Source organism: Lynx rufus, unplaced genomic scaffold (genome assembly GCF_022079265.1).
Source record: "Lynx rufus isolate CCGP_SWC_20201006 ecotype Redwood Valley unplaced genomic scaffold, mLynRuf1.p SCAF_2, whole genome shotgun sequence".
NCBI classification, from domain to species: Eukaryota; Metazoa; Chordata; class Mammalia; order Carnivora; family Felidae; genus Lynx; species Lynx rufus.
In genome coordinates, this window is record NW_025814834.1 from 105,020,418 (window position 1) to 105,039,452 (window position 19,035).

Here is a 19,035-nt window from a genome sequence, read left to right on the forward strand (position 1 = left end):
CTGAGACTAAGGTATCTTTGTAAATCAATGTTCAAAGCTTTAGGGAGCTGAGCCCTACCATTTACTTAGGTCAACATCCATTCTGGTTTCACAAGGAATAATGCTACTCGTAGGAACAAAACACAGAAGGCACACCATCTGACTTCTGGGAAGTCTCAGTGTTAGTAGACAGAAACTGACAAAAAAGTCCCCATGGTAATTGCAGGCCACTGCTGGAGCCTCATGGATGAATAAAGCCATCAGGGTGCACTCCTGCCCTGGCTCCTAGCTATGCTGGCCTCTGAACTAGCCATATTCTCCTACCGGCTCCCCCCTTACCAACCCGTGGCAACACAGCGGCTCAAACTTCTACCCTATCAGCATGGACAGCACAGTGCTAACATAAATCACAGTGAGTAGAAACATACTGCAAACAGGACCACTTCATCCCGAAGGACAGACACGGAAGGCAGTAGTACATCTGGTTTTAAGAGCTGGCAGAGCTGACTCTACAGCACCCTACACGGTGGTCTTACCTGAAGACTTGGATCCAAGAGAGGAGGAACCAAGCCGGCGGGTGGTCCCCATTCCAACGTTTCTCCTTGAGCTGGGTGGAGCTTTGGATGATGTAGAACTAGCAGAGGAAGGTCTATTACCATCCACAGAATCTTCATCATCAAAATTTTTATCTGAAGAGTAAGCAGAGAAATCATTGTTTAAAAAAAAAAAAAAAAAAAAAAAAAGGTACTTTTTCCACCCAAATGTAAAACAACAAACTAGCCTTAGAGATGAACGGTGTGCCTACTCTTGGGATGTGAGGTGCCAGTCCGGGGTCTAGAAAGGCCTTAGGTAAGTCCAGAATGCAGATACAAACATCATGTTTGCTTTCACATACCTAGAATGCTCTCCTGGCTCCAATTTTGGAAAACAGAGAAAACATAAAGAAGAAAACAACCTCTCATAAAACCACCACCTCATACAATTACTTCAACATTTTGGCATATTTCTGACCTTTCTTGCATGCATTTTTTTTTAATAACAGCTGATGCGAGACTATACATCATTTGGCATTTTGCTTATTTCAAATATGCACATTTTCCCAGGTGATAAAATATTCTTTGTAAATGCTGTCTTAGTGGTTGCATGGTACTCTGTGATGAGAAAATATCACAACTGAAATGGTCTTGTTAGGCATTCAGGGTAGTTCCAATACGTCACCATTAGAAATAACATTGCAACAAACACCTTCCTACCGGCATTTCTGTTTAAATTTATCACAATTTTAAGAAAAAAACCAAAACCTAGAAGCAATACCTACTGGGTCAAAGAGTATTAAAATTTTTAGTATACACTGCCAAATTTATTTTCAGAGAGGTCATGTATTTTTTTTTTCCCTGGAAGTTCAAAGAAGTGCCCAACTGGTCACACCTCTGCCAACACAATATGACCATTTTTAAATGTCAACCAGTTTGACAGGTGGAAATAAATGCTTCCTTGTCAATGTTTCATTTCTCTTTTGTTGGAGTTGAGCACTGTTTCTTCATTAATTCCAAAATTTTCTAAGCATTAGTGGATCCAAGGAATATTCCTTAGGTTGCATTTAAAATTAAAAAGAAAAAAGAAAAGGGCTCCTGAGTGGCTCAGTCGGTTAAGCATCCGACTCTGGATTTCGGCTCAGGCCATGAGCTCCTGGTTTCCTGAGTTCAAGCTCTGCACACTGACCACATTGAACCTGCTTGGGATTCTCCCTCTCTCTCTGCCCCTCTCCTGCTTGCTCACACTCTCTCTCTCAAAATAAACAGACCTTTAAAAAAAGAAAAAAGAAAGAAAAAGAAAAAACATCTTTGGGCTTTTAAAATAATCAACATATTTAGGAACAACATTCGGATGACACAATTAACGCTATCATGGTGCACTTATACAGAGTACCATGGGCTTATACAGCAACTGTGAGTCATTCAGGAGGCTTAAACAGAGAACCAAGAGTAATTTAAAATAAAGGAAACAAAAATCTGTAACTGGCAATATTCATGATTTCTGAATAAGGGAGCTAGATCTTTTCCAATACATCTGAAGTAAATAAATGTCGAACAGAAAACACAAATACAAGCCTGTTTTCTTGACCTGTTGGCTGCTTGGTTCAACTATCAACAGTCAAGTCCGGTGTCTAATCATGACCCTACTGTTTCTCACAACTCACCAACAATCCACTTCAAACTACACGGCTTCTTTTATTCGACACTGTTGGGAGCTGATCCATCGTTCTAAATGCATATCCTTGTGCAAATTACCTGCCTTCAACATTCCTTTAAATTTCCTAGATCACCTTATCAAGCAATCCTCTTTCACAGATGGTTCCTTTAATACACACATCACTTTCCCACTGATTCAGATATTCACTGGTCTATTAGTATCGACTTACCTATGTGGATTCAAAAGGTGATTCTTGGACTGTAAGCATATTAACAAGGTCCCTTCCAAGAGTAAAACTGAGTCTGATGTAAAGAACGAAAACAACCCAAAGGGAAGGTCAACCATTGAGCGCTGCCAGTATTAGCAGTGACAAGACCTGTTCTCAGCCCATCCGCCCTCAGGGGAGCTCTAATCACTACAGGAACAGTTCCAGTCTGTGGGAAAGGTGCATAATGAACAGGGGAAGTGAAGACACCATCATGCTTCACTCAGAAATTCATGTAAAGTCTGTGTAATTTTTCTAACGTGGGCAGGCACTCCACTGAGAACTATATTCACTTAGTGGAAATTATTTTCAGAGGGCCCATGTCACTGGATTTCCTGGGATCTCTCTATTGAAGCAATGATGGATTTTCAAGGACCAAACTCAACCTCTTTCAGCAAATAGCCAGAAACCAGACAGGGTACATAAAACAACTATTTCAGATGGGACAAGGGACAGAGCAGAACTGTGAGCCCTGAGAGGGAAACAAACCAGGTGAGCTACATAGTTACCCAACTTCCCACCTGGAGATAATTCCCAGACCACCAAGTACAAGGAACGAGACCCTAAATTGAACCTAGAAGCCTCGGCAAGTTGAGAAAACGGAAATCAGAGCTCAGGGACACTGAGGGGCCGGGCCGTAAGGTACAGGCAGAGTGCTAGGAAACAGGAAGCTACACAAAATGAGAGCTCTAGAAATGTACCAAGTTCTAGGCCATCATGTGGGAGTACAATTCCGCACACAAGGGAAGGCGAAAAATGACCAGGAAGCTATAAACTGAACAATTCCCAATGTCTGCACAAAGTAGGTCAGTGTTCCAGTACCAGAGTAGAATGTTCTTGGAGACTCACCCAAGGCACTCAGTGAGACCCTGCAAGGGCAGGCCTTAATAGTAGGGTTGAACTATTTCTGGATGGAAGGTTACATTAAGCCTACCCTATCAAAGTTTAAAAACAGGCCTCAAGGGGGTTAGACGTGCAAGTAACTTAAAACCGCTCTGCCAGGGGCGCCTGCGTGGCTCAGCCAGTTGAGGTCTGACTCTTGATTTCACCTCAGGTCATGAGATCCCAGGTTTGTGGGATCCAGCCCCATGTAGGGCTCCATGCTGAGTGTGGAGCCTACTTGGGATTTTCTCTCTCTCTCTCTCTCTCTCTCTCTCTCTCAATCTCTCTTTCTCGCTCTCTCTCCCTCCCACCACATGCCCACGTGCATGCGAATGCTCTCTTTCTCTTAAAACAAACGAACAAACAAACGAAAAAAAACTGCTCTGCCAAAGCAAAGCAGAACATTCTTTAAAGGAACATAACAAATGCAAACACTTGACAATATAGCATTCACAATATACAACACCTAATCAAAATTTCATCAAGAGAAGGAGAAACAGAAAAATGTGGCACACAATCAGGAGGGGAAAAAACATCAGAAAATAGTAACCAATTAAGAAATGACAAAGATGGGGCGCCTGGGTGGCGCAGTCGGTTAAGCGTCCAACTTCAGCCAGGTCACGATCTCGCGGTCCGTGAGTTCGAGCCCCGCGTCAGGCTCTGGGCTGATGGCTCAGAGCCTGGAGTCTGTTTCCGATTCTGTGTCTCCCTCTCTCTCTGCCCCTCCCCCGTTCATGCTCTGTCTCTCTCTGTCCCAAAAATAAAAAAAAAAAAAAAAAAAAAAAAAAAAAAAAAAGAAATGACAAAGATGATGGAACCAGCAGGTAAGAATATTAAAACTGCTACAACTGTGTCCAAATATTAAAAGAACAAATAGATATAATGAGAAAGAAGGTTTTTTAAAAAAATGTCTTAACATTTTTATTCATTTTTGAGAGACAGACACAGAGCACTAGCCGGGGAAGGGCAAAGAGAGAGGGAGACACAGAACCCAAAGCAGGCTCCAGGCTCTGAGCTGTCAGCACAGAGCCTGATGCAGGGCCCGAACCCACAAACTGCAGAATTGTGACCTGAGTTGAAGTTGGGCGCTTAACTAAGCCACCCAGGCGCTCCTAAGGTTTTTTATTAAAAGGATCAAATGGAACTTCTGGAAATTAAGAAAACACAGTATCTGAAATGAAAATTTCACTGAATGGGATAAATGCAGATTAGACACAATCAGCTGGGAAAAAAAACAAACAAACAGGGAATTTAAACACCCGGCAATAAAATTTAACCAAAATTAAGAAAAGAAGAAAGCCTGAGAAAAGTAAATAAGAATAGAAACTCAGACCTGTGGGATAGTAACAAGCATCAAATACACACGAAATTGTACTTCCCGCAGAAGCCAGAGAGAGAAAAAAGACACAATACTTACACAGGAACAAAATGACAGTGGGCTTCATCAGAAAATGTGTGTGCCAAAAGACAAAGGAACAGCATCTTGAAAATGGTGACAAGAAAGTATTAACCTAGAATTCTCTATCCACCAAAAATTTATCTTCTAAAAATAAAGGCTAGGGGCATCCTGGTGGCTCAGTCGTTCGGTTCAGGTCACGATCTCACAGTTTGTGAGTTCGAGCCCCGCGTCGGGCTCTGGGCTGACCGCTTGCTCAGAGCCTGGAGCCTGCTTCTGATTCTGTGTCTCCTTCTCTCTCTGCCCCTCCCCTGCTCACGCTCTGTCTCTCCTTCTCTCAAAAATAAATAAACATTTTAAAAAATTAAAAATAAATAAATTTTTAAAAAGGCTAAATAAAAATGTACTCAGACAACACCAAAAAAAAAAAAAAGAATTCATCACCACGACACCCGCACTCTTAAGAAATGTTCAAGGGAGATCTTCAGGCAAAGGGAAAATGATACCAACCGAACACGTGGATCTACAACAGAATGAAGCGCACAGGAGATTGTAATCAGATGGATAAGAAGACTTTCTCCTCATATTTTAATATCTGTGAGGGACAACTGGCTGTGTAAAGCAAACATAAAAGCCCTCAACATTTAGTTTCTATTCTTTTGACATCCTCCTGTCCTGGGCAGGTAACCTGGCAGCCAGAGGAAGGATGCCTGTTGGCAAAGGAACGCGGGGCTTGGGCTAAGGGCTGCAGTAGGGGGATGCCACGCGGACACTGGCAAAGCGCGAAGAGAACGGAAGCAGTGCAGATTCGGCCCTCAGCGGGCTTGTATTTCTAACAGTGAATTATAACTTGGCCAAATGTACTCAAGAGGTCCCATAATGATGTGATGCCCCGAGGAGGAGTGTGTTTCTTCACCAATGTCTGCATGGAAACGCCTCCCTAGGAAGGGAGGTGGGGGAAAGGGTCACCGAGCAGCCAGTGTTGAGTTTTTTTTAAATGAGCTTTAAGAGTCCCAATCAGTCTTTTTATTCACTCCCTTTGGAAATAAAATCTAGCACACTTTCTTATCGTTGTTCCCCTCCCCCCACCCCCAACCAGATTAGAAGCAACTAAGTATAGGAACAGTGAGAAGGGGGCATGGGTGTTAAGCACAGTGATGTTAATGACAAGTGACAGTTGAAAGCCCGATAGCTACACAGAAGGTAAAAAAAGCAAACACGCGACCAGAAAAACCCCCGAACCCAAACTGCTCCGAATGCCAGCATCAGCACAGAGGTCGAATCACAGTCATGCAGCCTGAGAGCACAGCAGCGGTTGCTCCCAACCGCAAGCCTGTACCATCAAGATTCAATGGTCTCCATGTGACCTGTGTACTAACAGAGAAAGTAATTCACATGTTCTGTTGGAATTAGGAATCCAGGGGGAAAGGGAAAGGAATGTATTCGTTTTCCAGATTAGCAGCTGCACACACCGCTTTACACTGAGATACTTCACCCGAAAAGGTGTTCGGAGAATAACAGCCAGCTGGGCCTCTCATTTGAAAACCAACACAAAAGAAGTCTGCCCTGTGCTTCCCAGAGTTTTGAACACCCAGAAATTAAAGTCAAATTAAAAAGGAGGTTAGGCCCTCGGAAAAGTACCAATTCCAATTAACTAGGAAATTCTCTTCTACAGAACATGTTCTTCCTTAACTGGACAGAGAAGCTGTACTCGTATCTGTGTCTGGCTGTGGTCACACAGAGCGGATCCACTCTGGATACAGCCCCGGAGGAGCCTCAAGGCCCAGGTTCCGACAGAGTGCTTTCTCAACAACTAAGCAGCCCATACAGAACTCTACTTGTCATTTAAACCCCCTTTTTGTTAGGGTTTCAGCTGAGCAGACAAACATTAGGATACAACCTTTTTTCCTACCTTTAAGACAAAAACATGTGAAAATGAGTATTTTTAGCTATGCTAGCTTGTGCCACTTACATTAGTTTAAAATTTTTTCACACTGTTATGACAACATATGTTACACAGGAAAATGGTCTCCCTGAGCCCGAAGGAGTAACTAACTGATTCTACCTCTAGCCTCCACTGCAAAGAGTATCATCTGAGGGTCACTACTGTCACTGGACAGTCTGCGGCAGAAACCTGGAACAGGCTAATTGAACCTTCAGTTCCTAGCCTTTTAATCCTTTCTATCACCTGGGCTCCATTCCCCGCCGCCCCGCACCCCCCCTTTTACAGCACTGGGACAAGATGTTTTTAAATGACTCATCAGGTTCTTACGGAGTGACAGTGCAATTTTCACCTAACTCTCTATCACCGCATCCCTGGCAACCCAGTTAGTAGGCACAGTGGAATGAAAGACAGCAGCAAAACAACACGCCCAGAAGGGCCACTGGCACCAAAGAGATTTTAGAACACAGAAGAGACAGGACCCTTTGAAGAAACAAAAGGCCAGAGAACAAACACAGTCATCCATGTACCCAAAAGGAAACCAGCAGATTTCTAAACATGTCTGAGAACTTGTTTTGCATGAGTCTTGAACTGTGGTCAAGGGGCTGGGTGGAGGGTGGAGGGTGGAGGGTGGAGGGTGGAGGGTGGAGGGTGGAGGGTGGCTGTGGACGGCCTGGAAGGCAGAAGCAGTCCAATGAGCCTCAGGGACTCAGGTTCTGAAATCCCTGAAGAAGCCCAAGTAGAGCCGCAGCTGCCTCAGAATTGAACTTGAATCGCGCTGGATAGGGAAAGGCATCAAGTGGCGAGCCGCAGATTCTAGGGGTCAAAAATGATCAGAAAGACCAGTATATGCACAACTGTGACTACAGGTTTGGGAACAGGAGTGGCAGAGAAACTCTCAGTCTAAAGACAAGACTTCAAGTTTAGTGTCTGGAACCTAGAATTACAAGCTTTGGATTACATGGCCCATTTAGAAAATTTATACACTCACCTATGAGGACAAACAAAATGTCACAGAAACTAAGGAATGTCTGTTCCATTGTCCACCTGCCAGGAGGGCTAGGACCTAAACCACTTCTCTCCAGAGGCAGGCTTTGACTACTGGAAGCCTGATGGGAAGGAAGCGTCTCATTTTCGAAAGCAAAGACAACTAACTCTCTGTTTCACTGAATCAGGGTCACTTTGTGGAAGCTCATATTCCTGACAGGCTTGCATTTTCACCCACTCCCTTGTTACGGAAATTCTCCTCCAAGGGGGTAAGAAATGTGGCAGCCTAGTAACTAGAATATAATTAGCATTCCCCAAAGAGGCTGCACAGAGACCTGATAATAAGCCCAAAGGCTGGCTGCTATTGTAAATATCCCAAAATTTCTTGCTCCTTGATCTTTCACAGATCCAAGGCTTTGCTTTCTGCAGTCTTGCTTGATGTGCCTGATATATTCCCAGGTTACTCCTGAAAACACTCGTCTGCTGCTGGCTGATGCTCTGGGTTCTTGCCCAGCTCCATCCAGGAAGAGCCAACCATGCCCTTCTCCATGCTACGTGGCCGTGTGTCTTTCACCCCATCTCACCCTATTACTGGCTATGTGCACAAGTGCGTGCCAGGCCCTGCGCTTGCTACTTTGCACATTCTCATCAAATCCTCCTGACAACTCTCAGACTATCATCACTCCACTCTTGAAAGTGAAAAAACTTAAAGCATCCAGGCATAACGGGCCCAAAGTCACATGGCTAACTAGAAGGAGGAATAAGCCCATGTCTGTCTGACTCAAAATCGGAGTCACGATAATAAATGACAATCAACCAAAAAAAAAAAAAAGCAATTCATATAAACTGGCCACTTACTATGTGCTGAGCACTGTGCTAAGTGCTTTCTGCGCATTATTTTAATTGTTATAACAGATGTTTGCTTACTTAAAAAAGTTATTCACTTAAGACAATTTCTTAAACACAGAATCATTAATATCTCTTACAAATATCCACATAAAAATCCTCCACAAAGTACTAGGCAAACCAAATCCAGCAATGCAAAAAGAATTATCATCATAGCCAAGTGGAATTTATCTCAGGAATGTAAATTACAAAAATAAATCAATTTAATACATTGTATTAATGGAATAAAAGACAAAACCACATGCTCAGTAGATGCAATAAAGTATTTGACAATAACCAAAATGAAACGCTTTCAAGCTAAAAACACAACAAAGATTAGAAGGGAAATCACACAAAACACACTATTAACATCGTATCTAATGGCAGAAGACTAGATACTTTACCCCCAAGATCAGGAACAAGACAAGATGCCTACTCTTGCCATTTTTATTCAACGCTGTACTAAAGGTTCTAGCCGGGGCAATCAGGAAAGAAAGAAAAAACCTCAAGATTACACAGAAAGAACTAAAACTATCTCAATTCACAGATGACATCTTTTTTTTTTAATTTTTAATTTTTTAATTTTTTTTTTTTGAGAGACAGAGATGGCATGAGTTGGGGAGGGGCAGAGAGAGATGAAGACACAGAACCCAAACAAGGCAGGCTCCAGGCTCTGAACCATCAGCACAGAGCCTGATGCGGGGCTCAAACCCATGAACCATGAGATCATGACCTGAGCCAAAGTCAGACGCTTCACCGACTAAGCCACCCAGGCACCCAGCACCGCCAGAGATAACATGATCTTGTATGCAGAAAGTTCTAAAGCGTAGCCTGGATAGTTCAGGCAGTTGAGTGTCCAACTCCAGTCATGATCCCAGGGTCATGGGATAGAGCCCCATGTTGGGCTCCACACGGAGCACAGAGCCTCCTTAAGACTCTCTCTTTCTCCCCTCCTCTTCCGCTGTCCCCCCACTCACATGCTCTCTCTCTCAAAATGAAAAAAAATTTTTAAAAGAAAGTTTTGGTGAATTTATTTAAAAAAACTATCAGAATCAATAAATAAGCTCAGCAAGGTGCCAGGATACAAGACCAATATAGAAAAATGAATTGTATTTCTGTACCTCAACAATGAATGATCCAAAAATGAAATAAAACAATTCAATTAAAAACAGTAACAAGACATGTAGGCTGGAAACTACCTAACATTGTTATGAGAAACTAAAGACCTAATAAATGAAAAGACATCCCACGTTCAGGGATCAGAAGATTTATAAAAAGTTACTTTGCTCATTATCCAAACTATAGTTCTTGCCCATTTGTCCTCACTAGCTTTTAATTTTAAACAAAGTTGGATGATGCCTAGAGAGGCAAAGAAATGCAAGCCACACTGTCCAAACCGGGTAGCAGGGCAAAAGACTGCTTTCCTTCCAAGTTTCTACATTCCCTTCCCTTCAAAATATGGCAAGTGTGGTACGGGTACCCTCCAAGTCCAGTCAGTATGTATCCGTATTAAATAGGATCAGTCCTTTAATAATGCTCTCTGAAAACACCCTTCAATATCCATATCCTGAACCCAAAATGCCATTCCTCTCCACTGTTAATAGTTAACAAATGCTTTTGTCAGAGCACAAGGGATATAATAAGCCTGAACCTGACTGGAAACACTGGCCTAATTCACAGTACAAAATGGAAATGGCAGGGGGCACCCGAGTGGCTCAATCAGTTAAGCGTCCAACTCTTGGTTTCGGCTCAGGTCATGATCTTGCAGTTCGTGGGTTGGAGCCCTACGTCGGGCTCTTTGCTGACAGTGAGGAGCCTGCTTGGGATTCGCTCTCTCTGCCCCTCCCCCGCTGGCACTCGTTAAATAAACAAACATTTAAAAAATGGAAATGGCATAATGGAAGCTACAAGGGTGCTAACAAGGGCCACTTCTGCCCTTCTGGCACTGGTAACCCACTCGCTACCACAGAAAAGGCGAACGTGAAACACAATCATGCTTCATGGCAAGAGATCGTTTCCACTCCTTCAGCCAAGAACATTCTGCCAGAAAGCTAGGCTGGCATTTAGGACTATCTCAGCCATAACACCTCTAGTGCAGTTAAAGCAAGAACAGGCAGGATGAAGAGGCAAAAATTTGTTTAGTTTTACTAATCCTTTACAAAGAGCTAAGAAAGGGAAAAAGCGGGGAGAAGGCAGGCAAAGAAAACACCATTGGAAACCGGAAAGGGAAACAACGTAAGGAGGTCATGGGGCAAACCTGCTCCTTAGAGGCCCTGGCAGAAGTGAAACGTTCACATGGTGTAAGTGACACGTGCCTTCTGCAGATTCAGATGAAGGCCCATTTTTCCTTGGGTCTCGGACGGAAAGCGGTCTGGCCGCCGCTCTCTGGTCTATGTGGTGATAATGAGCTCACAACAGACGCAGGTATGGGGACCACAGAGAGGCCCCGGGATGATTTTGTGGGAGCAGAAAGGCACCGCTGGCAGTGAGCCCGTCCAAAGGTGGGGCTATCAGTGACTGGCCTGCACTTTCATTAAGACCAACTTCAAGGTTTGTAAAGAAAATGGACACATGCTTCTGTTTTCCCGTCTGGAAAAAAAGGGATAATACTGCCCACCTACAGGGAGCATCCCAAGTGTTGGCTGCCCAGTACAACCTCCTTCTTGTACAGAAGGCGCTCACCCTTCTCCCGCCCCCCTCAGAGTGACCTCACCCCTGCCTCAGGGAGCAGGCCGGACCCGGGTCTGGCCAAAGCTTCAGGGCTCTGCCCGGGGCCTTCGAAGTAAATTAATTCTATAGCCTCCCTCTCCTGGACCGGGGCTGTGTAGATGCAAGCCCAGAGGTGCCGGGGCCAACGAAATGGAGGAACCCGCCTATCCGTGAGGCAGACCAGAAGAAAGCAGGGCAAGAGGCGGAGGGATGGCAGAGAGGGCACCACCAAGCCTGTGCCCCAGAGGCCACAGCGAGCCCTCCCAGAGCACACCCAGTGACATGAGCCAGCTGGTCTCCCTGTCCGCACAATCGGAGAGGGGCTTGCTTCACCTGTCCTTGTAGCCCACAGGGTCCCTGTGCTAGACTGAAGGATCTCATGCAGGTCAGGCAATACATGTAAAGACAGAAAAACCACAGGCACACAACAAAAGGCGGCTATTTACACCGTCGTTGCTTGTGTTATGCTGGGAGTACAAAAAGTAAGCCCTGCAAAAACATATGCATGGGGCTAAAGAATCAGGAATCGGTTTTTAAATTTATTTACGTAGGTAATCTCTATACCCACCATGGGGCATGAACTCATGACCCTGAGATCAAGAGCCACACGGTCTTCTGACTGAGCCAACCAGGTACCCCAGGAGCAGATTTTTTTTTTTTTAATGCTATTCAGAGGCATACAACAATTCAGGTTACACAGCAGAAAAAACTATATGGGCATTTCTGAGAAAGGCAAGGCCCAACCAAATCACCTTCCCTAGAGTTCATTCCAAAAGGATTCACCTGCCCCCTTGTCAAGATGACTTGGGGATGGTCTCGACAACGGTGTTCTCAGGGTCACAGGAAAGAAATTCAGCATTTACAAGGAAAAGAAAAAAAGCCGATTAGGGATATGCTTCCACTGAGTAGTATCAGTTTTTAAAAATCTCCCTAAGTCCTCTACAGCCTCTCTGTAACTTAGAAGTTCAAGTCCAGGGCACAGGGTCAGCCGAGAGGTGGTTTGGTCTCAAAGTAATCCCTTTGTCACTTCTAGAATAAAGTTGGACGGATGCCCAGAAGCATCAGCCTCCTCTCGCTGGAGGCTACTGGAGAGGACGCCTCCCCCGAACACGGAGAACACAGCATGCGCGTTCTCCTTCCTTCACCTCTTCAGCAGTTATTCACCAAGCACAACTGTGTGCAGGTGCTCTGCCCGGAGCGGAGATGCAGACAGAAAAGTCACGGTTCTCACTCTGGAGCCCACAGTCCAGCACAGGGAACAGACATATAGAACCAGCAGCCGTTATGACTCAGTGTGATGTTTTGCTAAAGGCACACATGGGATATGCCACATGAATAGAGAATAGGAGTAAATAGCAGAGGGCCAAATAAACTCAGAAAGGATCCACTGTGCCCTCCTACGAACATGACTCACTCTATTACTGGTGTCCAATACGGAGCAATTTAACAATGACTTCAGATGTGAGAGGTTTTAAATGTGCACACATCAGACATAATTCAGGAACACCTTGGGCTACCATACAGAGTGAATCTACAATGAGAAAGAACAAATTCCAAAGATGACTCCGAGGCAGAAGTAGGACAGGCAAGGAATTCCTGACAGGAATAATGAAACAGTTGGCCAGCTGCTTTCTGCACACACAGGGGTTTAGAAGCCCCACTACTCTGGGACTGTCCCATCTTGGGCACCAAGGAGCAGAGGATTGAAGGCAAAGTCCCCAAGTCATACCCAGCAGTTAGGGTTATTAGAAGTTAGAATTAGAAGTTAGCACCTCTTGACTAATCTGAAAGTCCAATTTAAACAAAAACCCTGTTAATACTATACCTTCTCAGGAGAAAAGAACCTGTAACAACACAACAATAATCAGGTACAGAAAAACCTTGAGGAAGAATATCTCCGAACACACCTCAGAAAGACTATGAGCTCACCCTCAGAACTAAACCAAAAGGAAGGGAACACAAAGAGACTTCTACTTTAATACCCTGAGCATCAAAGACATCGCCAGAAGGGGCACTGGGGAACATGGGAATGAGCCATCCTTACTGCTGGAACAGCGAGCCACTGAGGTCTGTGAACACCTGACCTGACTCCATATTAATATCTTTGGGTGAACCACAGGAACTCTTAGGCAGACTGAAAACCTGGTTTTACATGGCTATTAAGGGCCATCATTCCCAGACACCTGTGTGTTAGTGCCTTAAACTCTGGAAAGGTCCAGGCTTCAGACAAAAGCAGAACGAGACTTCCCCCAGAGAGCTTCTCCTGCTGCTACTGTCTGACAGGTTCTCAGAGCTGGGACCATCCTTTTGCCCCCCCACAAGTCACCTAACCTGAAGTTTGTTGGCTGGAGGAAGAGAAGGAGGGGAAAGGAGGCTTCAATAAGTGGTCATTTGTAGAACTTTCTCCTCTAGATGTCAAAGGTGTTCTGGGAAAAGTCTTCACGCCTAATCAATTCACTATTGACTCATACTCTCTGACCATGAGCTTTTAGCCACTTTTCTCCTCTGAAACAAGGTTATCAAAATCTCTACCATATCCTACGAAACATGGATCAGTCAAGCTCAGGAGACCTCAGAAGAGATGCTAAGGAAAAATTAACCACTGTGTGAAGAAATAGTTGTCTTGTTTAAAGAAAAAGAGATCTCTCCTAGCAAATACCTCTGAGTAAATGCATCAAGAATTTGGGTCTGTTTTATTTTCTCCAATTATTACTGCTTCTTTGTTTCTTCAGTCCAACATTCATTCAAGTCTAAACAATTCCAGTCTTATAATTTGAAAAGTGAGAAGCCACATATTACAGCTGATGGTTTCCTACGTCCATAAAAAATAGGGCTTTTGGATAACTACAACACACACACACTTCAAACAGATCTACTGCTAAGGCAGTAGTGTCTTTTATTAAGCCTGCTCCAATAGCTACCTGGAGTTCAGGTTGCTGTAATTATTTACATAATTACAAAGCAAAAAGAAACAGAAATCAAGAATAACTTGTTTCAAAATTTCAAAGTAGTTAGCTTTCTAAAATTCTTTTAATTACAGTTGGGTACCGTGAACTGCAAATCGTACTCAGGTGTGTTGTTATTTGTCTAGAGAATGATGCAGATTGAGTATCCACCAGCTAAGAGCTTCTAAGACATTCTCACCCATGGCCATGTGTAGAGGCCACACGACTATAGGCTCAAGACAGGAAACAAGCAAAGAAAAGCTTAGGGAGGTATCAGTATCACAGGAGGTTGGGAGCAAGTGTATTTCTAAAGGGAGAAAGTGCAGGGAAGTAGTTATGCTACATAACGTACAGGATATCCTCAAAGAGTTTTTTGTAAATTATAGGAGTATGACTGAAATTATGTGTTTGATAACTGTCTTTTCACACTGATCACTTGCTTATTTTCTAGCCCTAAGAATAAGGTCAACTGAGTACACCACACTCCACATCTCCATTACCTTGGCCAACCTCTGAGGCCCACTCACCATCACCTTCAGCTCTCCACCGCACTCCCCATATAATAATCACATTGCCCAACTTATGCCAAAGAAGACCAGTATTTATTTCACTGAGCATTGACATCCTACACTCCCCTCTGTCTGCCTGTCAAAGTCGGCCTTGTTGGGCACAAACTCTACCTGATGGGGCACTGGTGAGCACACCAGACAGGGCTTGAGTCCTGAACCCCATAACCCATCACAGACCCTAAGTCCAGCTCAAAACCATGCTCTGACCTAAGAGACAAGGGTTCTCTTCCAGTAGACAACGGGCCCCTTAAAAGAAGTAGGAGGGGAAAAGGGAAAGTTATAGGAGGAAATCGTGGAGAGCAGGGAAGAAAAGAGGAAGAAAGAAAGGGATGAAAACAGAATGGGAAAACAACAGATTCTCTTTCTGAAGCTCTAAGTTCGGAAGCAAAGTATTAATTTGCTTGAAGAAAGAACAGCCATGGTAATTTATAGAATGAGCAGAAGGCTAGTTGCCACCTGTCTTGGGTAACTACCTCCTTCCTTTGTCTATTCATTCAATAAATGCATGAGGATCTACTACCTTTCAGGTACTTTGCGAGGGCCTAGGAATACAGCAGGAACAAAACACGCATGCTAACTGCCCACAGGGAACTTCCAGCACAAAGAGCGATTTTGTTAACACAAATACAACAACAAACCCGTGAAAAGGGGGATGCAGGAGAAGAACAGTGTCCTGGAACAGAAGAAGGAAAAAGATGGGGTGGTGAGAGACCTTTTGGACAGGGTGGTTCAGGGAAGGCCAAATCATTCCGTAGGGCTTTCACCAAAGCCATGACGTTCATCTACAAAGGGGAGGAGGATTACTCAGGCATCTCTGTCATGGACTGGGAATTCAAGAGTAGGAGTTGGGGAAAGGGTAGAAGGAAGGTTCCAATTTACTATGAACAATGAAGCAAAAGAATGCCTTTGATTAGACACTAGGGTTGATGTCACTCTTTGAGCAAGAAAAGGGGCCCTCCCATGAAGTTACACTTCCTCTTTGAAAAGGTGCCACGAATCCATGACCCTTATAACCAGCCTCAAGGCCTCTGGCATACACAGGCAGGGGCTCCATCGCTTGTTATTACGGCCTGACCTGCAGATAACTGAATACAGTATGAAGCGCGGTTTTCATTTATGGACAAATAAGCCCAAGTAGCCGCTAAAATGAATTTTTAGGATACAAAAGAGGGCCTTTCAATTGTGGCTTTTCCCCCAATTTCATTTTTTTAAAAATCAAATGTATATGCCTATTCAACCTTGAACCTGGTTATAAGAATTCATGAAGCCCATTCTAACTATGTTACAAGAACTTTTCATCTGCCTTGCTCAATCAGTTCTCTTAAACATCTGGTCTCAATGACTGGGCACCATGCCAAATGGGACCCTGTAGGTAAGTGGTCACATGGCGTGTGGCTGGGTTATGCAGCCGCCTCAGTTCCTGTGTGGGTGGATCCTGGGAGCAGCCTCTATGCATGTGCATCATGGGGGACAGACCAATGAAAGCCTCCTGCTCTCAGGGCTGTCCTCACTCATGCTGAATAAACGTTTCGGCATTTCGAGCACTGGGGGTAAATCAATTTGTGTGCAGTCTCCCTAAGAAAATGAAACAGTAATTGGAGTTCAATCTTCCACACGAGACTATAACCTTGGGAGGCAGCAAGGAGAGTGGTGCAACGTATAAGAGACTCAAAAACACTCTCCACGCTTCAAAAGTCCTGGCCAGATTTCTCAGTCTAGACAAGTCACTGAACTTCTCTGAGCCTGTTTCTCATTCGTACAATGGGGATCATTCATGTAACTCTTATCTGTGTATTTAGAAGGTGTGTGTTAAATGCTCACCCTGTGCCAGGCCCTGAGCGGGATGCTGACAAGTCAGAGAACAGAGCAGAGCCTCCTCCCTACTCTCTGAGCTGACAGCTGGGCAGCACGGGGAGCCTTCGGAAAGTAAACTCCTAGACGCCCCAGCCGTCCAGAGAAGGCATTCCTGGGGACGCTTGTGCATCAGGAAAAATGGTGCCTGCAAACTGACACGGGAAGTGGGGTGATGAGTAAAGTGTAGTCCAGGAGGATCAATGTATCTGAAGACGGTGAACCAAGAAAGGACGCAGCGGTAAGGACTGGCACTGCTCTAGTACCCGTACACAGACATGCCTACCAGGAACCTGTCCCTGTTAATAACACCAACTGTGATACTAACCCCAAACGTCTGTGCGGTAGTAAGTTAGAGAAAAGTAAGGCATCTAAACTGTTACTTACTTCTCACGAAAGTACTCAAAAGGTACAGTGCAGACGTTTATTTTAAGTGAACATACTCAAGACTTAAAAAAAATTAAAAAAAAATTTTTTTTAATGTTTATTCAATTTTGAGAGACAGAGATAGAGCATGAGCAGGGGAGGGGCAGAGAGAGAGGGAGACACAAAATCTGAAGCAGGCTCCAGGCTCCGAGCTGTCAGCACAGAGCCCAACATGGGACACGAACACACGGACACTCAGACTTGAAATTTTACTCTCACAGGAAAGGGGAGTTTTAAGCAACTCTAAGAGCTGTGAACAAAGTCTGTATGTTGGTGATGAGAACGAAAACTGAACATTTATGAATCAACAACTAGTATTTCAACACCTTAGAAAAATCTGAGTGTCTCAGTAACAAAAATCATAATGTATACTTTTACTGGTGAAATACTCTTTTCTCCTTTCCACGGCAGTATTTACTTTGCTCCTGAACTTGCCCTAAAAGGGCAATATACGTAATAATGGTCAGATATTGGATCCACACTCTGCATTCTTACAAAATGTCATATTATAACTGTGTCAATTGTGCCCCAATTCTTCTTTGTGACCAAAGGCACAAAAGTGAGCCAGCTGGAAATATTCAGAGCCAAATTTGGAAGTTTCCCACCACAATGTGACTGCCCCAAGAGCTATTTGTGACTCTCATGCAATAACCCTTCAAATCAACCATTCCCTGCTCTAATGACTTCATTCTCAACAACACAACAGAGGCAAATTATCCTATTTCTGCATAAGGCAGAGAAACAAAATGACAGTGGAGAATAAACACCTATTCTAATCTTACTCTGGATACCAGCCCCATGCCTACTCCAAGATATAAACCCACCTGAATCAAACCCATGCACAAATCAAAATTCTAATTCAAAACATCCAAAACTATAATCCTCTCCCTACTCTCAAAACCTGCGACCGTGCAAGTCCCCTCCTTCCGCTGGTCCTCCTGCCACCATTCAGCCAGTCGGCCACGCCAAAACGCGGCATTCTACTCTGCTTTTCCTCTGCCCTCCCCATCTCCCGCCGCGTCCTTCTCACCTACCACCCAAATAATCCCCAGTGTGGCCAGGGCTGCATCTGACCATCTGTCACTGCACTCTCTCTGGTCCCACCGAGGCTGTCCCCAATTCAGGTCTTCCTCATCTCTTAGCTGGATTTCTGCTGCCGACATAGTCCTCTAACTGGTCTCTCTGCCTCCGATTTTGTTTTTTAATAAATAACATTAGGTGTTCTAAATATACAGAACATTAAAAACATAATAAAAGCAATAATTCCACTGCCCAAGTAAATTATGTAACCTTTTGCAGAGAACAGTATTAATGCATGCAGAAGCATGATTAAACAATTCAAATATCACCAGAAGAAAACAGAATAAGAACAAAAAGTTTCTCTTCCAACTCCTTCACTGGTTTCTGGGTGTTTTGCTTTGTTTTGCGAGAGAGAGAGAGAGAGAACACACAGGACAGAGACACAGGGAGAGAATCTTAAGCAGGCTCCACACTCAGCACCGAGCCCAACATGGGGTTCAATCCCATGACTCTGGGATCATGAGCTGAGGTGAAATCAAGAGTTGGATGCTCAACCAACTGAGTCACCCAGGCGCCCATGGGTTTCTGGTTTTTAATCAAGTTTTTATTTTGGAATGGTATCAGGGTTGCAGAAAAGTTGTGAAGACCATACAGAGAGGTCCCCACATGTGGTATTCCCCACATTCAATCTCCCTATTATTAACACTTAACATTAGTGTATGTATAATTAATGCATCAATACTGACATATTATTATTAACGTGAGCCCATAGTTTATTCCGAGTTCTTTACTTTCCCCATATCCCTTATCTGTTCCAGATCCCACCCAGGACGCCACACTACAGTTAGCCATTATGTGTCTCCGGGCCCCTCTAGGTTACCACGGTTTCTTCCACCTCCCTTGTTTTACATGACCTTGCCAGCTTTGAGGAGTCCTCGTTCTGTAGTTGACAGCATAGCCTTCAATCTGGGTTTACTTGGGGTTTC

At 44.1% G+C, this 19,035-nt stretch overlaps 1 protein-coding gene across 3 annotated transcripts in view; it reads right to left on the reverse strand.

Annotated features, from left to right (window-relative positions):
- CLASP1 (cytoplasmic linker associated protein 1) overlaps positions 1 to 19,035 on the reverse strand; it is a 274,399-nt gene that overhangs the window by 125,544 nt on the left and 129,820 nt on the right. For all 3 annotated transcript variants that reach the window (XM_047085723.1, XM_047085722.1, XM_047085724.1), the window contains exon 9: positions 516 to 668. In XM_047085723.1, coding sequence (XP_046941679.1) covers positions 516 to 668 — 153 coding nt within the window. The remainder of the gene's footprint in view (positions 1 to 515; positions 669 to 19,035) is intronic.